At 43.7% G+C, this 23,485-nt stretch overlaps 1 protein-coding gene and 2 non-coding genes across 6 annotated transcripts in view; all 3 read right to left on the bottom strand.

Moving 5' to 3' along the window:
* The window catches only part of LOC121288561 (autophagy-related protein 16-1-like), a 58,167-nt gene that overhangs the window by 11,651 nt on the left and 23,031 nt on the right, over positions 1-23,485 (bottom strand). For 3 of the 4 annotated variants that reach the window (XM_041207184.1, XM_041207159.1, XM_041207177.1), the window contains exons 6-15: positions 22,493-22,558; positions 22,116-22,202; positions 18,656-18,706; positions 17,519-17,621; positions 11,517-11,622; positions 9,736-9,806; positions 8,770-8,841; positions 4,988-5,108; positions 3,833-3,938; positions 1,666-1,815 (exon numbers count right to left, since the gene is read on the bottom strand). In XM_041207184.1, coding sequence (XP_041063118.1) covers positions 1,666-1,815; positions 3,833-3,938; positions 4,988-5,108; positions 8,770-8,841; positions 9,736-9,806; positions 11,517-11,622; positions 17,519-17,621; positions 18,656-18,706; positions 22,116-22,202; positions 22,493-22,558 — 933 coding nt within the window. The remainder of the gene's footprint in view (positions 1-1,665; positions 1,816-3,832; positions 3,939-4,987; positions 5,109-8,769; positions 8,842-9,735; positions 9,807-11,516; positions 11,623-17,518; positions 17,622-18,655; positions 18,707-22,115; positions 22,203-22,492; positions 22,559-23,485) is intronic. The other variant, XM_041207169.1, reaches the window with a different exon arrangement.
* LOC121275537 lies at positions 8,000-8,266 on the bottom strand. Its single transcript, XR_005942500.1, has one exon.
* On the bottom strand, positions 10,607-10,878 carry LOC121275535. Its single transcript, XR_005942499.1, has one exon.

Raw genomic sequence — 23,485 nt, 5'->3', positions numbered from 1 at the left:
CCTCCACCATCAATATTCTGGAAGTTACCATTGAACAGAAATTTAACTAGCTATATAAATGTTATGGCTACAAGAGGTCTGTGGCTGGGAATTCTGTAGCAAGTGACTCACCTCCCGACTCCCCAAAGCATGTCCATCATCTACAAGGCACAAGTCAGAAGTGTGACGGAAAATCACCACTTGCCTAAATGAGTGCAGTTCCTAAACACGCAAGAAGCTTGACACCACCCAAGCCAAAGCAGATGCTTGATCAGCACCTCATTTCCACATATCTTAAACACTTATTCCCTCCATAAACGGCACACAGTGGCAGCAGTGTGTACCACCTACATGATACACTACAGCAACTTGGCAAAGTACCTCTGACAGTATCTTCCAAAACTGTGACCGTTACCTCCTAGAAGAAGGGCAGCAAATAAGAACATAAGAACTAGGAGTAGGCAACTCAGCCCCTCGAGCCTGCACCGCCATTCAATACGATCCTGGCTCATTTCGGCCTCAACTCCAATTTCCCGCCCTCTCCTCATAACCTTTCAACCCATTACTAATTAAAAATCTGTATCTCCTCAAATTTATTTAGCGTCCCGAAATCCGCTGCACTCTGAGGTCATGAATTCCATAGATTCACGGCCTTTTGAGAAAAGTAATTCCTCCTCATCTCAGATTTAAATCTACCATCTCTGAGCCTAAAACTATGGCCTCTCATTCTAGAATGCCCCACGGGGAAACATCTGTTCCACATCTACTTTGTCTATCCCCTTTAGCAATCTTATATACCTCAATTAGATCTCCTCCCATCCTTCTAAACTCTAGCGAGTATAGGCCTAAACTGCTCAATCTCTCCTCATAAGACAAGCTCCGCATCTCTGGAATCAATCTAGTGAACCTCCTCTGAACCGCCTCCAATGCAACTACATCCTTCCTCAAGTTGGGGAACCAAAACTGTGCACAGTACTCCAGGTGCAGTCTCACCAATGCCTAGCACAGTTGCAACAACACTTCCCATTTTTATATTCTATTCCTTTAGTAATAAATGCCAAAATTCCATTTGCCTTCCTTAATATCTGTTGTACCTGCATACTAGCTTTCAGCGATTCATGCATGAGGACACCCAGATCCCTCTGCACTGAAGCATTCTATTTCTTATGTTTCTTTCCATTTAAATAACAAGTCGCCTTTTTATTCTTTCGACCAAAACAGATAACCTCATACTTATCCATGTTAAGCGCCACCTGCCAAATTCACCTAACCTGTCCATATCCATGCATGGGAACACCACCGGCTTCAGGTTCCCCTCCAAACCAAACAGTATCCTGGCTTTGAATTGTGTCACCGTCCCTTCACTGCCACCAGGTCAAAACTCTGGAACACCCTTCCTAAAAACACGATGGATGTACGTGCAACACATCATCTGCCAAGGTTCAAGAAGGCAGCTCATCACCATCTTCCCAAGGACATTTAGGGATGGGCAATGAATGCTGGCAAGACCAGCAATGCTCATACCCCATGAGCAAATTAAAAAAATATATGGACACGAATCCTTAGATATAAACATTCCTAAATGTAAAGAGTCTTATATTGTAATTCCTTGGTATGAACAGGAAGACAGGCACTGTTCGCCAGTCATAAAGAGTTGAAGAAGCCTGGGTTACCCCTTACAATTACCTGAAGGACTGTCTGGTGACATTTGTGCGCAGGTCAATGATCTTTAACAAGTCATCTCTAGAGCAGGTGAGTAGTTCTGTGCGCTCTGGATTGAGATCAAGTGCCGTGATACGACCCTGTAGTTCCACCTCACGCACGATACTCTCTGTCCTGGAGAGGAGTAGACACAAAATAAAAAATGCACATAAAATTAATACTATACTGGGATTGTGGAGATCCAGCATTAGGTTACTCATGGAGCTAGAATGTCTCGCTCCTTGGTCATTCAATAATGGTATTGTTACAATCTCCAGAGAGACCACAAATTCTAAAGAGATTTGTACTTCAAGTTATTAGCTGAAAGAACTGCATGACAAGATTTCACAGTTTAAAACTTTTACTGTAACAAATGACTAAAATACTTATTTTGTAGGCAACTTATGCTTTAAACTATAGAGAGGAACATCTCATTTTATACTTATCACACAATGCACTCTCCACAGAATTACAGTCCTTTTGGAAAACAGATGCTTCCAACTTCCAGTGGATTCCTGTATCTCCGCTTCCCCAAGTAGTAGCTTCGAGTGACTGTCACCAGGCACTTTTCTCAGTTTTCGAAGAGCTTCTTAAATTCACCACCGGCAGTAAATCCGATGATTCTTCTTGCCCTGGCCATGCCAGAGCAAGGCTGCAGGATGCAACTTCCCGACAAGAGTCTCCTTCCCACATCCAGCTGTGCTAGCTCACAACGCCAAGCAGTTTTTTCTCTGCTAACCACACACAACCTCTGCTGGTTCTCTGCCTGTGATATTAATTGATTTGTTGGGAAGTCTGTAATCTGATCTCAAAAAACTGGCTTCCTCTGCCCTCTTCCCCGTGGCAATGTGATACTAAACTTGTATTTAAGTAGAAATGCTATTTAGCTATCCTTGATCCTAACTGCCTTTTATCTTAAGACTTAAACGGACAGTTTCCAGCACAACTGTTTACAACTAGTACCTTCAAACACCTTTCTGGGACTTTGGGAGACTCAAGAGTCTACTCGATGCAAACTCACAGCCTGCTGCTATTGTCTCCAAGAATAAATACCTTGTACCTTCTTTCCCCAAAAAAATCTAAGACTTCCTTTCATCTCTAACAATCAAACTGCCCAGGCTTATTGTCAGGTGGACTGCAGGACAGGTCACATCACCACTTTCATTTACCCCAAATTTAAATCCACAGTCCCAAAATATAATCTTATAAACCTCATAATCGTAACAATGTCCATATTGTTATAATGTGTTGTTATATGGAAAAGTAGAGAACTGAAAAAGGCTTTGCAGTCCACCAGTCCCAAAACTAATACTTCTCAGTTAGCCATTCCCTTAAATATCTATCTAAATGGGTCCATATCCTTTGGCACTTAGAAGAATGAGGGGTGATCTGATTGAAATGTATAAAATTCTGAGAGGGCCGGACAGGATAGACACTGAGAGGCTGTTTCCTCTAGCTGGAGAGTCTAGCATCTCAGGATAAGGGGTCAACCAGTCAGGGCTGAGACAAGGAGAAACTGCTTCACTCAGAATTTTCCCCCAAGAATGCTGCGGATGCTTGATCGATGTAGTATACTTAACACTGAGACTGATAAGACATTTAGTCACTCAGGAAATCAAGGAATATAGAAATAGGCAGGAAAGTGAACTTAATGCTAACGTTCAGCCATGTTAGCTGAATAGCAGAACAGGCTCAATGGCCCCCACTGCCTATGCCTGCTGCTATTTCTTTCTTAGGTAAACCTGCATAAAATTCTCCAGGCTATCTGCATCCACTAACCCACCCCATGTTCACCAGGCTCTGCACAACTTTCTGTGCAGCTTCCTTGTTCAAACCTTGAACTTCTGGTTAAAAGTTCTGAAGAAGAGTCATAAGGACTCAAAGCGTTAACTCTGTCTTTCTCTACACAGACCTGCTGAGTTTTTCCAGCATTTTCTGTTTTTGTTCTTGAACTTTTGGCCGTGCTTCTGCAGTTTGCGGTAAACTCAAATGCATACTCATCAGCTCCTTTAAAGGCTTGAGAGAAGTCTCAGAGTAAACAGTCATATAAACTGTCCAGTCTACATTAGATTGCCTTTTGGACCAATAACATAATAAATTTTCTGAAGCACACTAAGTGATTCTGGAGAGAAACCCATCATAAACATCTCACCTGATATCCCAGAAACGAATCTTCTTGTCAAAGTGCCCACTCATAACACATTGCTCAGTGCAAACAATGTCATTGCAGCTCGAACCAGCAAATACAGTCTTTATACCTGGAACAGAAGGGGTGAACACTGAATAAAGAGATGGAAATAAGATGGAACAATATTCCTTAAGAGCTTAATTTTGTTTTTTATCCAAATGACTTGTGCACTAATATTTGTGCTAGTCAAGGTGTTGGGGAATAGAACACTTCCCCCACTTCTTTCTATACATCATCATGCTGCACGTTGCTACTTTGATCTGGGTCTCTATCTGCTGCTTGCAAGCACTTGCCGCTCGCAAGCATCAGCCAGGGGTTGATGAGCTGTCTAATTGATCTGCAAGTGAGAGTCTCATCTGTTGGCTTGTGGATGGTGGGAGTGCAGGGGTGGTTAGATAAATGAGCTGAAGGAGAGGAAGGCACATCGTCTCCAATCTGCATTTCACCTGCAACTTTGTGAAAAGGAGACACAAATACCAGATGTATGAACAGAAATTGCTAGAATGCACACAAGTCAAAAGAGGTTAACATTTCGGTTCTGAAGTTTTCTGTCTTGGAATGTATTTTCTCTTCGGCTAGCGGTGGACTGCTGTGCATTTCATTTTTCACAACCCCTCTCCCCCGTCATTTTCTAATTTGTCCTTCTCCTCCACTGAAGGCGTTACCCCTTTCTGAGGTAACATTCCACCGGGTCCAGTGGTCTACCCATACCTTGCATGTTGACAAGAGGGAAAGAGTGGGCTATTGAATCACGGAAAGCATAAGCCCAATCGTGCCCTGCACCCCATTTTTATGCAAGCATGATCCAGCTGGAGTTACTGTAAAATGATTAGGAATAGGGACCTTGGTTACTTTTCTTCTTCCATAGCTCAGGAATGGCTCTGTTTGGTGAAATTAATTTCCTCGACAACGTGTGGGAATGAAACTTGTGATTTTCTGGCGGTTATGCCTCACTGCTACTGTGGTCACTAGGTCGCTCAGCTACTGACAGAGCTACTTTAAGCTGTTTCCAAACAAAAACACAGCTTGGCCTGTGGCTGTACTGGATAGGAAGGAGAAGCATTGCATTGTAAATTGTTTCTTGCCACTTTTTCTTCACATCACTCCAACAACACTTACAAATCTTACGACTCAAGTCCCACAGCTTGAGCGTTCGATCATGGCTGCCCGACACTACCCGGGCATTGTCCAAAAGGAATTTTGCAGATAGCACCTTCCCACTGTGTCCCGTCAACGTGTGCTGTTACGGAAAAAGGAAGCACAAGGAGCAAGAAGTCAAACTATAACATACAAAAAGTGCAATCAGCTTTCTGCACTGCTCTGCTCTCAACAAAAAGGCTTGCATTTATATCGCACCTTTCATGACTACCAGCCATGTCAAAGTACTTTACAGTCAATACTTTTGAAGTGTAGTCACTATTGTAATTCAGGAAGGGCAGCAGCCAACTTGCGGACAGCAAACTCCCACAAACAGCAATGCAATAAAGACTTGATAAGCTGCTTTTGTGATGCTGATTGAGGGAAGAATATGGACCAGGACACCAAGAATAACTCCCTACTCTTCTTCAAAATAGTCCCTTGGAATTCTTTGCATCCAGCCGAGTAGGCAATGGGGCCTTGGTTTAACATCTCAGCTAAAATGAGGCACCTCCAAAAGTGCAGTACAACCTCAGTGTCTGTCTTGATTTTAGTGCCCAAGCCCTGGAGTGGGACTTGAACCTGGAATCTTGTGTCTCAGAGGAGATAGTGCGACCCTGAACATAGCCTTTTCTCCAAAGAAATTAAAAGCATTGTTTATAAACAAAAACTCAGAGCTTGCTCAAAGCCACCCACAAGAGTGATGGGACACAGGGCTGACAGTTTAAAAAATTCATTCATGTGATGTGGGCTTCGCTGTCTAGGCCAGCATTTACTGCCCATCCATAACTTCCCTTGAGAAAGTGGCGGTGAGCTGCCTTCTCGAACCGCTGCAGTCCATGTGGTGTAGGTACACCCACAATGCTATTAGGGAGGGAGTTCCAGGATTTCAACCCAACTAGAGTGAAGGAACGTTGGTGTATTTTCAAGTCAGGATGGTGTGTGGCTTGGAGGGGAACTTCCAGGTGGTGGTGTTCCCCTGCATCTGCCACCCTTGTCCTTCTAGATGGTAGCGTGGGTTTGGAAGGTGCTAAGACTTGGTGAATTCTTGCAGTGCATCTTGTAAATGGTACACACCGCTGCTATTGTATGTCAGTGGTCGAGGGAGTGAACGTTTGTGGATGGGGCTGCTTTGTGCTGGATGGTGTCAAACTTCTTGAGTATTGCTGGTGCTGCACTCATCCAGGCAAGTGGAGAGTATTCCATCACACTCCTGACTTGTACCTTGTAGAAGATGGACAGGCTTTGGGGAGTCAGGAGGTAAGCTACTTGCCACAGGATTCCTAGCCTCTGACCTACTATTTATATAGTAGCCCTAGTATTTATATGGCTAGCCCAATTCAGTTTCTGATCAATGGTAACATCCAGGATGTTGATAAGGGGGGGATTCAGCAATGGTAATGCCATTGAACGTCAAGGAGTGATGGTTAGATTCTCTTTTTGGAGACTGGTCATTGCCTGGCATTTATGTGGGCAAATGTTACTTGCCACTTGTCCGTCCAAGCCTGGATGTTGCCCAGGTATTGCTGCATTTGGTCATGGATTGCTTCAGTTTGAGGAGTCGCAAATGATGCTGAACATTGTGCAATCATCAACGAACATCTCCACTTCTGACCTTATGATGGAAGGAAAGTCATTGATGACGATGATGGTTGGGTCTAGGACACTACCCTGAGGAACTCATGCAGTGATGTCCTGGAACTGAGGTGATTGACCTGCAACAACCACAACCAGCTTCTTTTGTTCTAGGTATGAGTCCAACTAGTGGAGAGTTTTCCTCCTCCATTGGCTCCAGTTGTGCTAGGGCTCATTGATGCCACAATGAGTCAAATGCTATCTTAATGTCAAGGGCAGTCACTCCCACTTCACTGTGATTCCAGCATTGAGCCCGATTTTAGTCATACCACCAAGAGGACTTATTACGTGGGAGTTAGGTACTTTCCCACAGGAAGTTAAGACAAAAATGGGAGCTCCAGTGCTATTTTAATGGGTTCTTTGACTTGGGAGCTGGAAAAACCCCAGATGCCAACAGCGCTCCCTTTCCCATACAGGAATAAAATAAAGAGAATAGCACCAAATCTCAATTTACTCTGTGAGTGGGAGTCAAGCAGTAATTCTGCTGGAGGTCACTGGTAAGACAGGCATGCTGATAATGATTCTCAGGTCAAGCAGGAACAAGGCTGTTTTAAATAAACCCCCACTACACTCAGCTAAAAACACAAAAGACACGTACCTACGCTTCAGCAGAAAATATGCTTTCAATGTTATAATGTTTGTTCTTATGAAACAGGATATCCTCAAACTTACCACAAAATCTTGTATAGACCAAATACTTCCTGTAACACTTTCCCAACAGCCTCTGTGCAATGCCTAAACTACCCAATTACTGAGCCTTTTACATTTTCCAGTTCTGACAAAGGGTGACAGACCCAAAATGTCAACTCTGTTTTTCTCTCCACATTGGGATAAGCCAGGACTCTAACCACTGCACCCTAGGAACCACCTCTCTTACTTTCAAATCCATAAACACTGCACCTAGGTAATAAAAAAAAATACTGCGGATGATAGAGATCTGAAATAAAAACAGAAAAAGTGCTGGACAAACTCAGCAAATCTGGCAGCATCTGTGGAGAGAAACAAAGTTAACATTTTTGAGTCCAATACGATACTGTCTGAACTGGACTGCACTGAACTGAACACTTCACCTAGACGTTGCTTACCATGCACTGTACTCATTCCCGAGGTGTCCCGCATCCAGCAATCCCCTCTCCCACTGTACTCATGCCCACCATTATCATTCCATTGCCTCTCTTCAGTACCAAAGAAGAGTCAAATATTGCTCAGTAAAATCAGCACAGTGCGACAGGACCGTGTTACAGGAAGTGCATGCTACCCACAAAACTTAAAACACATACGAAACAAACTGAGGTCACACACCAGACATCATGCTTTGTTAGATGCAAAACTCCTTCTAATGCAAGGTTTAGTACATGAGGTCTCAGTTTTCAGTTTGCAGTCAGGCAACAGAAACAAACCCCACAGTTCTAAACATTCCTGTGGGGGTAATTATGGCAGATGCACATTGCAGACATGTTCCAAATCTCTCAAACTGATTAAAGCAGCAGTAGCATCAATTACTATCAGGAACCCCTGTAACATCGCAGCATATCTGCAGCAGGATGGAAATTGAAGGGTTTCCTGGGAGTGAGAACGTGGGGTAATGCCCTGTGCAGTCAGACCTTTTACCTATCATCACTGACCTCTGTACGGCAGCTTTACATGGTTTTGTCAATTAAGCATAACCATCATGTGAACCTACACAAATCATTGGCCAGGGCATTGTTAGAATAATCGCCCAGTTTTAGGCCTTACTTTAGGAAGGATGTTGAAGCCACGGAGGGGATGCAGGAGAAGGTGCAGAAGAAAACTCCGAAATGATACTAGATATGAAAGGCTTAGTAAATTAAAGGGCCTGGGCCTTTTCATTAGAATAGAGGTGGTAAAGAGGTGTTAAAAATTCCGAATTTACGATCGCCCACTGGTGGACCATCCAGGAACACTGGTCATTAAGCATTTTTCTCTTTAGAAACTAGGTAAATGTTTATCATATGAACGTAACCTCACTTTCAAATTTATTTCCATTCACAGCAAGAATAAAGCATCACAAGACCTTTACTCAGGGAGGGTATGGAAGAAACCAAACATCTCTAGGTCAGAAAAACAAGAGTAGATTGAGAGAGCAGGTTCAAGCAACTTCTACTTACCCGTAGCCGGGAATCATCCACAGTCCAAATTCTGCTAGCAAAGTCATTGGAGGCAGCTAGCAGGTATGCACCCTGAGAAAAAAAGACCATTATCTTAATATTGTATGAACAAACTGAGCTACATCACCAAAACAGAGCATACCATGGCTAATACTGTGTGATGTTAACCATGGCAGACTCATCTGCAGTCAAAAAGCAAAATACTGCAGGTGCTGGAAATCTGAAATAAAAATAGAAAATGCTGGAAAATCTCAGATCTGGCAGCATCAGTGGAGAGAGAAACAGCGTTAACGTTTCGAGTACGTTTCAAGGCTCTGACGAAGAGCCACACAGACTCAAAATGTTAACTCTGTCTTTCTCCACAGATACTGCCAGACCTACTGAGTTTTTCCAGCAGTTTCTGTTTCATTTCATCTGCAGTTTATATCGTTAATTCATCCAGGGTAGCAGTTGGAACTAAAATTATCCTCAGTGCCCCTGGGCAATGTGTTTGCATGTGTTGTAGACAAGGGGGAAAAATTAGTTTTAAATATTCCTAGGTCAACTATAACACTGGTTTGCTGCAGAGTAAACTCCTTCCACAAAATCCCATCAACCAGTCAAGACCACAAACCATCCATTTGACACACATTAGATTTCCCTTGTCACTGCCTCATTATGTACTCCCTGATTCCTGGCCCTGGTCACCATCTTGGTGAATGCTAATACAGGTGATGGACAGAGACAGGGACAGGACCAGGCTCAGTGGTAACAATCCCCATCCTGCCTCATGGTAAACTGACTGTAGACTGAGTACCTCTTGGCTCACACATGAAGAACGGCCAATTTAGTTGAGGTACTGGAGGACTGGCAATACTTACAAAATCTATTTTGAAAGAAGAGGGGCATTTTTGTAAAAAGTAAAATAACATGTAGCTTTGACAAGGACAGAGAAAACGTCATTAAAATAGGTGAACTCCGACTTACCGTGCTGTCAAATTCAAGGCTGGTAATTCCAGCATTACTGCCAGTCAGTGAGCCCTTCAGTTCACACCGTCCTGGACAAAACAAACAACAGTGCATCAGTACTTAGTATCACAACCGTTCAGTCTTGCCAAGACATTTCTCTCTCTTTAATTTAATATTCCTGGATGAATTTGTATTCATGGTGAGGGATCTCAGTGCTGGGAATGGAATCTTTCCATTTAAGACACCTAGTCTCAGTCGCAAACATCCCCAGGCTAGGTACAGGATGTGCTCAATAAAGAGATAAACAGTCTGTAAAATGTACTGGCAGTGGGGTGTCCTCAGTGCCCTGGGTTAGGGAGCTAGAAATCTTCCAGGCAATTCAACCACCTTGATGCTTGTGATCATAGCAAGGGTAGGACTAGGCAGAGATGTGCTCCACTCAGCCATTGATCTCACATGTGAAGAATGATCACTTGAGCAAGAAAAATTGAGGACAGAGGACTCTGCACCTCAGTGAGAGTCAGTATTTTTAAGGAAAGAAAGAGAAAGAAACTTAAAAAATTAATAACCATCTCCAGAAGTAGGCCATATGTGCTATACCTGAAGCTCCAAAGCACTAAGCTGACATTGTGGGAATCCCAAAGCAATCTTCCAAACCATTGACTTTGGCTGCCATCTTCAGGCACTTGTTCGCCTGGATTGAGAGCAAAACTATTAAAAACGAGCTGGAGTGAAGCATCCCTGAATGGCTGATCAAGTATTCAATTGGAAGTCTTGAGCAGCACAATATCAGTATGCAAGTAGCAATCAAGACTGGATTCATTATCACTAGCATTTCATATTAGCATCTAGACCAACGTAATACACATTTCATTTTCTGAATGGAGGAGGTCTCAGCTTGAAAACTTGCGGTCATGCACCAGAGATAAATCCCACAACACTCAAACACTCCTGTGTATCCAATTTTGTGAGATGCCTGCTGTAAAGACATTCCAAATCTCTACGTGAATGTCAACTAAAACAGCAGCAGCGGTTACTGTCAGGAACTCTGCTACCATCACAACCCATCTAGTGCAGGATGGAAAATGCAGATGTGCCTGGGAGCGAGTATGTGGGTATTTAATAAAGTGCCATCAGACCTTTTACCTATCATCACTGACCTCGGTACTCTACATAATTACAAAGACACCACTAGCATAAGGAAGAACGGGGTCCATACCTCATACTGGGGCAATGATCAACACATTGAGCAGAACCCAAGTTTTATTTTCAGTTAGTGCTGTGAAGTCAGCCATTAATGGGACAGGAGGAGACAAAGTATCTGAGTCTCTTGAGAGTGATGGGGAAGGTGTGATGCAAAAAATTAGCTAAGGTTCCTGATCATTACCTGGAAAACATTCTTGTGTGAAGGTTGAATGAGATGAGCATCAGGCTCAGCTGTGATATGTTTCAAGGTGGAATAGTCTACTGACGCTTGATGTCTTGATTCGCCATTTAGCAAAGGTCTGGGAGAATGCTTGGCATCTGTGAAAATGTACCCCACTGGGAGTCAACACCCATAGGGAGGGAGAGTAGAGAGTAGGAAACAAAAGCAACTCAGGTCTCAAGGCCTGTGACATGTGTACTGATGGTACAAAGATACCCGAGAGCCCCCTCCCCACTAAATACCTTAAAAGGACGCTGTGATTGCCCACACTGGTTTCAATAATAAAATGGCCTCAGAGACAAGAGCCAGGTTCGGCTCTAATCCTATTACCTGGCTCCAGCATAGATTTAAAAACAGAATTTTTTTCAGATACCTGACGAGACCTCCCAGAGTTTAACCTTCCGGTCCGTCCCACCTGTCACCACCACTCGGGATCCTGGACTGAACTGGACTGCGTTTACTTCTCCGTCATGAGCATCCTAAAAAAAGAAAATCCAGGGTGAAGGTTAGAGAAAACCATGGATTATTGTGGGATCATCTTAGGTAGGACACCCTTACCAGACAGTTTTGAGCATTAAATCTTCACTGTAGCCAACTGTGAAGCAGGTTACAAAGTGTAGCGATGATCTTCCCAAGGCCAGGTCTTTTACTCATTTCTCCAAATCTCGTGGGCCTGTGCTTTCCTTTTTAGTTGCTTATAAAGCGTCTCATTTTCAACTTCAACGAGCATTGAGCAATATGACTAGGCAAAAGGATACGTGAGGTGGTTTTCCCATTGCCTTCATGTGAGATTAAAAGAAACACAAGTCCTCCTTGTGAAGGGTCCTCCAATTGTAAGCAGACACTGCCCCTCGAGGTTCTAACTCATTTGCCGCCACCATCAAAAATTTGCTGATTCCATCATTGGCCATGGCTCGTAACCCTGAACATGGAGTCCTTACCAGGCCCGGCTCACAAAAGAGCAGGGACAACTGTCTCCTGATGTCTGAACAGACCCTGCTACCCTAAAATCAATATAGGTTTTCAACAGCTGAGGCCTCAGCACTGATCTTTGTAGCCCTTCACCAGTTACTTACTACCTTCCAACCCAAAATTGATCCATCCATTCCTATTCTTTGCTTTCTGTCCATAACAAATCATCAATCCAAAACAAGGCCCAAGCTGATCTCTCAACTGAATGCAAAAAAATTCCTTGGAACTATTTGAAGAAGAGCAGATGAGTTCTCTCTGGTGATCTGAACCATTTTTATCCCTCAATCAATAACACTAAAACAGATTATCTGGTCATCAATCTCATTGCTGTTTATGGGACCAGAGATGTGTGCAGATTAACTGCTGTTTGCCAGTTTACAACAGTGACTAGTACTAAGTACTTCACCGGCTGTAAAGCGCTTTGGGATGTCATAATGTTGTGAATGGCATAAGACAATTGCAAGTTCTTTTTATTCTTTTAAACAAGTACTACTAGTAACCCATCACAGTACTGTGGTTGAGTTGGGTTTAGAAGCACATATCCTAGCCTCACTCTCGAACACTGTGAAGAGGTAAAAACAAGAAACTGCGGATGCTGGAAATCCAAAACAAAAACAGAATTACCTGGAAAAACTCAGCAGGTCTGGCAGCATCGGCGGGGAAGAAAAGAGTTGACGTTTCGAGTCCTCGTGACCCTTCAACAGAACTGAGTGAATCTAAAGAGAGGGGTGAAATATAAGCTGGTTTAAGGTGGGGGGAGAGAAGTCGAGGGGAGGGGGGGTGATGTGGTTGTAGGGACAAGCAAGCAGTGATAGGAGCAGATAAGCAAAAGATGTCACAGACAAAAGAACACGGAGGCATTGAAGGTGGTGAACTGTCCCGGTAGACCAACCGTGTCAGCTTGCTCCTGCCCCACAGAACTCATTTCTCGTTATCTTGACTCCCTTCTCTCTCCCCTTGTCCAGTCCCTTCCCACCTACATCCGTGATTCCTCTGACACCTTACGTCACATCAACAATTTCCAGTTCCCTGGCCCCAACCGCTTCCTCTTCACCATGGATATCCAATCCCTCTACACCTCCATCCCCTACCAGGATGGTCTGAGGGCCCTTAGCTTCTTCCTCGAACAGAGGCCCGAACAATCCCCATCCACCACTACTCTCCTCCGTCTGACTGAACTTGTTCTCACACTGAACAATTTCTCCTTCAACTTCTCTCACTTCCTCCAAATAAAAGGTGTGGCTATGGGTACCCGCATGGGCCCCAGCTATGCCGGTCTCTTTATGGGGTATGTGGAACATTCCTTGTTCCAGTCCTACTCTGGCCCCCTTCCACAACTCTTCCTCTGGTACATCGATGATTACTTCGGTGCTGCTTCATGCTCTCGTCGGGACTTGGAAAAATTTATTAATTTTGCTTCCAATCTCCACCCCTCCATCATTTTCACGTGGTCCATCTCTGACACTTCCCTTCCCTTCCTTGACCTCTCTGTCTCAATCTCTGGTGATAGACTGTCCACCAATATCCATTACAAGCCTACCGACTCCCACAGCTACATCGACTACAGCTCCTCACACCCTGCTTCCTGTAAGGACTCCATCCCATTCTCTCAGTTCCTTCGCCTCCGTCGCATCTGTTCTGATGATACCTTCAAAAACAGTTCCTCTGACATGTCCTCCTCCTTTCTTAACCGAGGTTTTCCACCCACGGTCGTTGACAGGGCCCTCAACCGTGTCCGGCCCATCTCCCACACATCCACCCTCACGCCTTCTCTTCCCTCCCAGAAACATGATAGGGTCCCCCTTGTCCTCACTTATCACCCCACCAGTCTCCGCATTCAAACGATCATCCTCTGCCATTTCCGCCAACTCTAGCATGATGCTACCACCAAACACATCTTCCATTCACCCCCCCGGCGGCATTCCATAGGGATCGTTCCCTCCGGGACACCCTGGTCCACTCTATCACCCCCTACTCCTCAACCCCCACCTATGGCACCTCCCCATGCCCACGCAAAAGATGCAACACCTGCCCCTTCACTTCCTCTCTCCTCACCGTCCAAGGGCCCAAACACTCCTTTCAAGTGAAGCAGCATTTCACTTGCGGTTCCTTCAACTTAGTCTGCCGCATTCATTGCTCCCAATGCGATTTCCTTTACATTGGAGAGACCAAACGTAAACTGGGCGACCGCTTTGCAGAACACTTGCGGTCTGTCCGTAAGAATGACCCAAACCTCCCTGTCGCTTGCCATTTTAACACTCCACCATGCTCTCTTGCCCACATGTCTGTCCTTGGCTTGCTGCATTGTTCCAGTGAAGCCCAACACAAACTGGAGGAACAGCACCTCATCTTCCGACTAGGCACTCTACAGCCTTCCGGACTGAATATTGAATTCAACAACTTTAGATCTTGAACTCCCTCCTCCATCCCCATCCCCTTTCTGTTTCTTCCCCCTTCCTTTTGTTTTTTCCAATAATTGATATAGATTTTTCTTTTCCCACCTAATTCCATTATTTTTAAATCTTTTATGCCCTGCTAGCCTTTCCAACCCACCCCCACTAGAGCTATACCTTGAGTGCCCTACCATCCATTCTTAATTAGCACATTCGTTTAGATATCACCACCTTCAACGCCTCTGTGTTCTTTTGTCTGTGACATCTTTTGATTAACTGCTCCTATCACTGCTTGCTTATCCCTACAACCACACCACCACCCCCACCCCCAACTTCTCTTCCCCCACCTTAAACCAGCTTATATTTCACCCCTCTCTTTAGATTCACTCAGTTCTGTTGAAGGGTCACGAGGACTCGAAACGTCAACTCTTTTCTTCTCTGCCGATGCTGCCAGACCTGCTAAGTTTTTCCAGGTAATTCTGTTTTTGTTTCTGACTGTGAAGAGGTCTCAGCTTGCAGCTTTGAGTCATGCAGCACAGACAGCCCCAGATCATCTAATGTTCCTCCATGACTAGTTCGGTCAGACATCCACTGTGGACACGTCCTGAATCTCTCTCTGAAATCTGGGACTGAAGCAGCAGCATTAATTACTGTCAGGAGCACATCTACCATCACAGCCCACCGAGAGCAGGATGGGAAGTTTAGGCATTTCTGGGAACGAAACTGTGGGAATAAACCCTGTGCAATCATCACATATCTATTATCAATGACCTTAACGTTTATTTACAACTCACTGAGGCAGCAGTCAGGAACTGCATCAGAATTGTAACCAAGACACAATGAACACATGCAGGCTCTGATGACGATGCCAAGAGCCATAAGACTGGTCCTTCATATTTACCAGAGTTGGAGAAATTTAGACTCCTCAACCTGAACAGGATGCCTCCTGGAGATTTAATAAGATTGCAAATTGTACTGAATAGGTTAATTTGGAACTCTATGTCAAACTGAATCACGACAGTTGAAAAGGCACAGGATGAAACCACTGAAAAGCATATTTAGAACTTATGAAGTTCTCCTTCATAAGGTGATCAAAGGACTCCTGGATTGAGCAATGGTATCATTTAACAGCTGGATGCAATGACAGGTGGAATTGTAAGGTCTCCCTGGCTAGATGAGAGGGGCAAATGGAACCATCCTTATCGGTATCTTTCTTGCGAATTTCAGTCACAATCAACACAATGCAAATCAGATCAGAATTTCCCCTCGTTTTACTCTTTAAAAATGTCCAACTGTCAAAAAATCATAAGGAGGGTTAAGAATGTAAGTGTCGAATGAGCTTGTGATGGCTGCTCCTTCCAATATCTCGTATGGTACTGTCAAAAGACTCAAAGCACTCGGCCTCTCTCTGGGTGTGCTAAAAAAAGCATATTTTCTTCTGGCCTATAAACATTAAAACAGTAGCCAATAATGTACTTTATGCAATCCTTCTCTAGCCTATAGAACAGTCATTGCACTTCAAAAGCTACTTAATGAAAGGCACTGTGATATTTCTGACAGATATGATAAAATACAATTTAGACGCAAGCCATTCTTTAGTCTCATGTCAATCAACTTTTCTGTCAAGTCAGGATTTTATCTTGGTTTTCCAAGTTATACTTTTGCTCAATTAGAGAAATGGATACATTATTAGTTTGATCAAGTCGGTTGAGAGGTATTGTGTAATATATTCCTTAGGCATTGGGACCAGTCAGGTGGACTGCAATGGCCTTTTTATTCCTGTGCATCCCCATTCAAACAAAGCTCAACCAGCCTGAATTAACCCATGGTGTTAATTCAATGATTCTGCAGTGCCAGCGCTAATCAAGAACTCAGTTCAAAATTATTGACATTCTGAGACCCAGCAAGGCTCCAAGGTCAGACTCATAAAAATTGGCCTTTGTTTTGATTGAAGGGCCAGAATGCATAGAATTTACAACACAGAACAGGTCTTTTGGCCTAATTAGTCTAGCAGGTGTTTATGTTCCACATGAGCCTCCTCCCATCCTACTTCATGTCATGAAAGTGTAATCATTTTCAGAATTCTTTTTGGTTTATTGTGAATTAGGTTTATGGTGGTAAGTATATTTGGCTGTGTCTGTGTGTGATTTAATTACATTTGGAGTCAAATAGACTGCAAGTTTAAATTATCAAAAGAAGCTAGGTGCTTGACATACTAATGAGTAAACATGGATGCTGGCTAAGCATGTAAGGTGTGAACGGAATTTGCATTTTTAGATAAATGAAGGGATATTTGGATTTCAAAAGGATCGTTGCCTGTTTACAATTAGCCAGATAAGCAAGGCTAAGGGATATTTATTTTTCCCAAAGATTACTGGCAATATTGGCATCATGAAAGTTTTTATGTTACAAGGAAGATACAGTTTCAAAGACATTTGGAACAATAGAATTTACATATTAAAAAGAGAGAAACATATATAAGGGAGAATGAAAGGTTGTGTGTCAGAAGGCCATGTAAGATCTAAGAGGAGTGTGAGAAATAGCCTTAGTGAAGCCTCCAGCATTTGTGCATAAGTCTGCTGTCTTACGAAGGCAAAGCTGAGGAAAAGCCATTTGCAATTCCACTGTCCAGGGTATTGTGTTAACTTGCTGAAGCTGTTTTAAATCTAAAATCTATTTTTGGACTGTTGCCTTAAAGAGAGTGTAACTGGGGATCAGATTAATTAGGAATTTTAGGAGTTATTATAGTAGTAATTGTAGTCTTATGCATGTGATTGGCATCTTTTATCTTTTGTTAATAAATCTTTTAATCAATTTTTTTCAATCTCTAAAGGTCTCAGCAGACTTATTACTTCTGAACTCAGCGCAACCAAGTTTCCCTTGTGGATTTGATATGCCCGGAACACATCGTCTGCCACATCATAACACTTCATTTAACCCTAGTGCCACATCCTTTCATTTCTTTCTCTCCCTTGTACTTATCTAGCCTCCCCTTTGGTTGAATACTCACAAATACATGGAGCGCCATAGTGGGAAGTCTCATCTCATTGCATGGTCCCGTACGGACACCGGGGGCATCGGTCACAGTCCCGTGCAATGTTGGCGAACGTTTTCTAAAGGTAGCAAACACACAGAATCTCTCATTTACTCCTGAAGAATCTGTAAAATAATCAGGTATCAACATGCAAATGAAACAATTGTACAAGGGTTTTTAGGCTGGAATAGTAAAAGGGTAGAGAAGCAGATGCAATAATTGATCTAGAACACATTGTAGACCAATTGAAGAAATATTGAGATACAAGTAGCACAGATGGTTCAATGGACAAACAAAACTGAGCTACACAGGCTAGAACGCCCAGTTCCATTGCTATGCTGGTTTAGTTGATATCACTGGGGACAACAATTGGTCTCAAAGGCTTGAGTGGTAAGGGGACAAAAATCAACCAGAATTTCCTCTCCTGATCATTATTCTATGACCCCTGTAAGAGACTAAGCAGTTGAGGACAAGGTGTCTACCCTATACCAAGGTCATCTGTTGCCACTCATTGCCTAGGGTCATACATGAAGATTGGCCACACGCGTTGAGGTAATGGAGAGCAAATGGTGCCTAAAGCACTGTGCCTAACAAGGAGGAAGAGAGAGAGAAATGACTGAGACAGGGCAGGGTGCAAATGGCCAGTTTGGAGCAGGTTCTTAGTGCTCAAGTTTGTGTGTGGCCTATGGCAGATTCACAAGATTGAAGATTGATTGAAAAAACAGAGGGGGGTGCCTGGGGAAGAAGGGTTTTTTTTAAATACAGAGAGTACCAATGAACATATACTGGCTGCAGAATATGTTTTACTAGTATATTCACAAACTTAATTTCTGTAAAATCTCTCCAATTCTCAGTGCTGTGTGTTTGGAGGGCTTGTGGCTTAATCTTGGGTTCACTGCTGCAGACAGGTGAAAAGCAAGAACGTAGATCCATGAGCAAAGTGCTCACCGGATTATCATCATTAGTAGAAATTATTTCATGGAAAAGGAGAGTAGGATGGATAGAGAGATGTATAATTGTAAGTGAGAAAGAAAGAAAAATTACTATCTGGTCAAGTAAAATCTTAAATACACTCAATACTGAAAAAGAAATGAGGGGAAGTTCCTAACCTACCCAAAGATATTACTGATAGAATCGAAGAGACCAGACGTCTGCGAAGTCCTTCTACACAGAACAGAGAAGAAATGACCGTCAGTGTGAGACAGTGCAGCTCAATCAATGTCCACTCACCTTTAGTCCATAAACTGAAACCCAGGGTTGAGGTCACATATCTCTTTCACCCCTGGGAGCCCACTCCCCAAACACAGACAGACACAGATAAAGATTCTATGAACACACAGCAATTAACCCACCACCTATATTCACATAGAGGTCCCACAACCTGTTCTCTCTCCATTGTTCCAACCCTCACCAACCACTGTCTCCTTGGCTAAGATGAGGTTCCAATGCATTTCTAGAAACTCAGCGAAGTGGCACTTTTTCACCCATCAGCACGACTAATTGCGAGCTTCTGAAGACAACCTAAACAGGTTGGGGGGCATCAGAGTCAAGCCTGATCCTATCCTCACCCATTAAACTATGCAGTAATGTTCACACAAGGCCATGTTCTGCAATCAATCACGGATAACCATAAGCAGCAGAAACAATGGATGATTTTCACATTCTGCACTGGATGGGACAGTGGGTCAGACACTGTCCTTTCAAACTCTGGACCTGGGTTGGTCTGTGGGTCAGACACTGTCCTTTCACACACTGCACTGGGTGGAAGAGGTGCGGGGGGGGGGGGTGTCAGACACCGTCCTTTCACACAGTGCACTGGGTGGTAGAAGGCGGGGTTAGACACTATCCTTACACATTGCGACTGAGTGGCATAGTGGGTCAGACACTGTCCTTTCACACTTGGACTGGGCGGGCCAATGGGTCAGACACTGTCCTTTCACACTGGCGCTGGGTGGTACAGTGGGTCAGACACTGTCCTTTCACACTCTGGGATTGGGTGGGACAGTGGGTCAGATACTGTCCTTCTCACACTCTGGGACTGGGTGGGGAAGTCTAGTTTCCATTTGCCATCCCAATTCATGACCTCTGTAAGTGAAGTTGTTGACTTAATGCCTCCAAGGATCTGCACTGAGACAGCTCAAATACATTTCATGTAGTGCATTTGTAGCTAACAGTGTACTTAGTCTGGGCTAGACTTGGCTTAAGGCTTGCTGTCCTGGGGAGAAGCCCGGATGATGGCTGTTGAAGGAAGAGGAATATGAACAGTGCGTTGTCGAGAAGAGAGGAATGTGGACAGTACCTGGGCACTTTTTCACTGCAACTGAAGTGCAATTAAGCAAGTAAATCCACCGGTGACTGATGAAGGTGGTGGTGGACCACTATCAATAGGATATCCAGCCAGCCTCCACTCAAAATGGTTTTTGACTTGGAAAATCATGAAGTGACAGTCAATTACAATAAAATGCAGCACGCAATGAACACCTTAGTTTGTTTTGGCTCTTTAGCATGTGTTTACACAATTGCAGCATTCACTGCAAGACCACAAGAGCTCTCCAGCAACATATACCTTCACTGTTTCCTCTGTATACTCTCAAAATATTAACAGGGTGATACTGCCCTTTCACTGTGTCTCAGTGCCCCTTATTTCACACCTGAATGTGTGATTGGACTAAATTTAAAGGTGAACTTTACCATGAACCAACTTCCATTATTTTACATCTGTAACTATACTATGCATGAGAGGGACCACTTTACCAGACTGCAATGATGGGGGAGCCTAGCCTGCTGACAGTACTATTGAAAATTCAGGGACACACTGCCTACAAATTTTTGACCCTAGTAACCACCCTCCATGTGCAAGGTGAGATTGAGTGAATCAGTGGGCTATTCATTTGCAGGGCGATATCACAGAGGAACCTAATTCTATCCTCAGCTGATAACCACAGCTCCGTATTTCGAGCAGTAGTCCTTGATAATGATAAAGATATTGGGGAGGCAAAGTGACATAGGCACTGGAGGTCTTCCCCATTTCCTGATGCTGGCAAGTGAGGATAATAGCAGCATCCCAAATGCCACTGCAATTAAGAGCAATTACCTCAACACAGACCAGGACCTGAAGCAGATGCCTCTCTGATCTGAATGAGACTTGGTACAATTTATGAAACTGTATGTTATCCCACTCTGCACGGTGGAACCACCAAGTTTGAGATACCTTCAGACTAATTTGATCCCCTCAGTAAAGAAATTGTGCAGTAAGTAAAACCTTGGCTACTGCTGAACAATTTTAATGCGCAATTTCCATCTGAATTCCAAGATCTGGAACTTCAGTTCTGAGAAAAGGTTAAAAGTCTAATTAGTTGGATTTTTTGGGGGAAAGAGGAAACTCCAATTGTATTTCTCAAGATCATGAAGAGAATCAACAAAATTGATTGAGGCAATTTTTTCCCTGGGATGAAAGACTCGAAATGCAGAGAGTCAGCATGGACATGAGGGGCAACTTGACCTCCTTCTGTGCTGTAACTACGATTCACAGGGTAAAATGGTAAAGAAAGGAGCAAGAAGTCAGGAGGAGTTTCTGTCCCCAAAGGGGAATTCAGCTGCTGTAGGTGACCAGAAAAGGACATTGAAATGGACACTAAGTGGGCTAATTAAATGCATCTGCGGGATGAGAATGATTTGAAGATGTTGAGTAGGCAGGGTTGATATATGGAAACAGATGAAGCTTATTAGGCTTTGTCCATTCCTAAAATTTCTTGTTCCCACATTATTGCTAGGAGAGAGTTTGTAAGTGACCCAACATCATCAAAATCATACACTGTTGAAGAACCACATTGATCCTACAGTATAATGTTCAGAAAGCAAATGTTGCACTCTGTTTGCTGGGATCATGATAAACAAACAGCAGCATAGCTGTAGCTTTTATCTTTCCAATTTCTTTTGAAGACCTGTACAATAGTCCAATACTAGTGGCACTGATGGGGAAAACAGATCATATGTAGTTACATCATACAAGAAGCACATCTTTCAACATAAAGGCAAAATGATTTAAGAGTGTGGTGTTTCAGTCAATTTTCTCTCCTTAAGACATGATTGTTGGCCCTACTCCAGTGGCCAATCCACATGCACGAATCTAGACAGAGTGGAAGATTACCACCAACACAATCGCACCTTCATCTGTATCCTCACACAAAAACACTTTCTAGCAGGGGTCAGCAGATATCATCAATAGAAGACACCTCCAACTATTACCTCCTGTCTCCAACTTTGGAGTTGTAGAATGCCAACCATCACCCGATCTGAAATTAGCTGACTCAACAAAGTTAAAAGAGTTTGAACCTGGGACCGTTCCTACCTCTTCCTGGATCAGTGCTACAATGGTCAGCACATTCAACCCCAGAGCAATCAGTAGAGCTAAAGAAAATAATCAGGCACAATTACAAAACACATTGAGCTCAAATGATCTGTTAGAAAGCTTTGCATAGCTGTCATTTACCCAGTCTCTCAAATATCGTCATTTACTTTTTAAGCTCTTGCACCGCATCCCCTACAACTCTTCGAGACACCAGACTCTCACCTGGGGGTCCTGTGCATTGTTCGCACCGGTGACGTTTCTCCAGATGCATCAGGCCCTTCCTCACCTAGCACCTCTATATCATCATCACTGTAACGCAGAGAACAGAAGGAAAGCAAATGTCAGTCATCTACTCTACCCCACAACGGACAAGTACAACTGCCCATCACATAGCAACAGAAACTTACTCCACTCCAAGACTGCTGCACAGCTGTATGCAAGCATATCTTAAAAGGGTAACGTTGGTTGTGCGGGGCCTGATTGTTACACTGTACATTATGTTCCAGACTGCTGCACAATGTGCAGCTTGGAGGGAACAGTGCAGAAGGCTGAATGTCCATGCACTAAAAAAATGACTTACTGCAAGACAAGAAACTCACGGATCAATATTCAACGGTTCTTTAGCAGCCTCAGCAAGGTCCTTTTTCAGCTTTGCCTGCCGTCTCCTGAGGAGGGGTGGAAAAGGCCAAGGTTAAAAAAAAATGAAGAAAACATGTGACAAACTCTGACCCATACTTACAGTTGTGAACTTCAAAGTAGAATTCAATCTAACAAATCTACATGTGAGAGGAGGTCAATAACCTCGTGCAGTGGGGCAAATTTAACATCAAGCTTCAGTTTGAAGCAATTAACTGGAAAAGATTCATCTCTCAAACTGACCTGGTCTCTCTTTTTTAATTTGTTCTTGGGATGTGGACGTCACTGGCTAGGCTTGCCTTTATTGCCCTTCCCTAACTACCCGCAAGGCGTTGGTGGTGAGCCACCACCTTGAACTGCTGCAGTCAATGTGGTGCAAGTACACCCACAGTGCCGTTACAGAGGGAGTTCCAGGATTTTGACCCAGCCACAGTGAAGGAATGGCAATACATTTCCAAGTCAGGATGGTATGCAACTTGGGAGGGGAACTTGTGGTGGTGTTCCCATGCACCTGCTGCTCTTGTCCTTCCAGGTGGTAGAGGCCATAGGTTTGGAAAATGCTGTCGAAGGTGAGTTGCTGCAATGCATGTGTAGATGGTACATACTGCTGTCACTGGACATTGGAGGTGGGCGGGGTGCTCACCAAGCTGGCTGCTCTGTTCTGAATGGCGTCAAGCTTCATGAATGATGTTGGAGCGGCGCTTATTCAGGCAAGTGCAGAGTATTCCATTACAGTCTTGACTTGTGCCTTGTAGATGGTGGACAGGCTTTGAGGGCTCAGGTGGTGAGTTACTCGGGCAAGAATCCCCAGCCTCTGATCTGCTCTTGCAGCCACAGTATTTATTTACTGGTCCAATTCAGTTTCTGGTCAATGACAACCCCCAGGATGTTGATCGTGGGGGATTCAGCGATGGTAACGCCATTGAATGTCAAGGGAAATGGTTAGATTCTTTCTT

This window comes from Carcharodon carcharias, chromosome 2, assembly GCF_017639515.1.
Source record: "Carcharodon carcharias isolate sCarCar2 chromosome 2, sCarCar2.pri, whole genome shotgun sequence".
In the NCBI taxonomy this organism is placed as follows: domain Eukaryota; kingdom Metazoa; phylum Chordata; class Chondrichthyes; order Lamniformes; family Lamnidae; genus Carcharodon; species Carcharodon carcharias.
The sequence above is the reverse complement of the archived record's forward strand: the minus strand, read 5'-3'. Positions and strand labels throughout refer to the sequence as shown.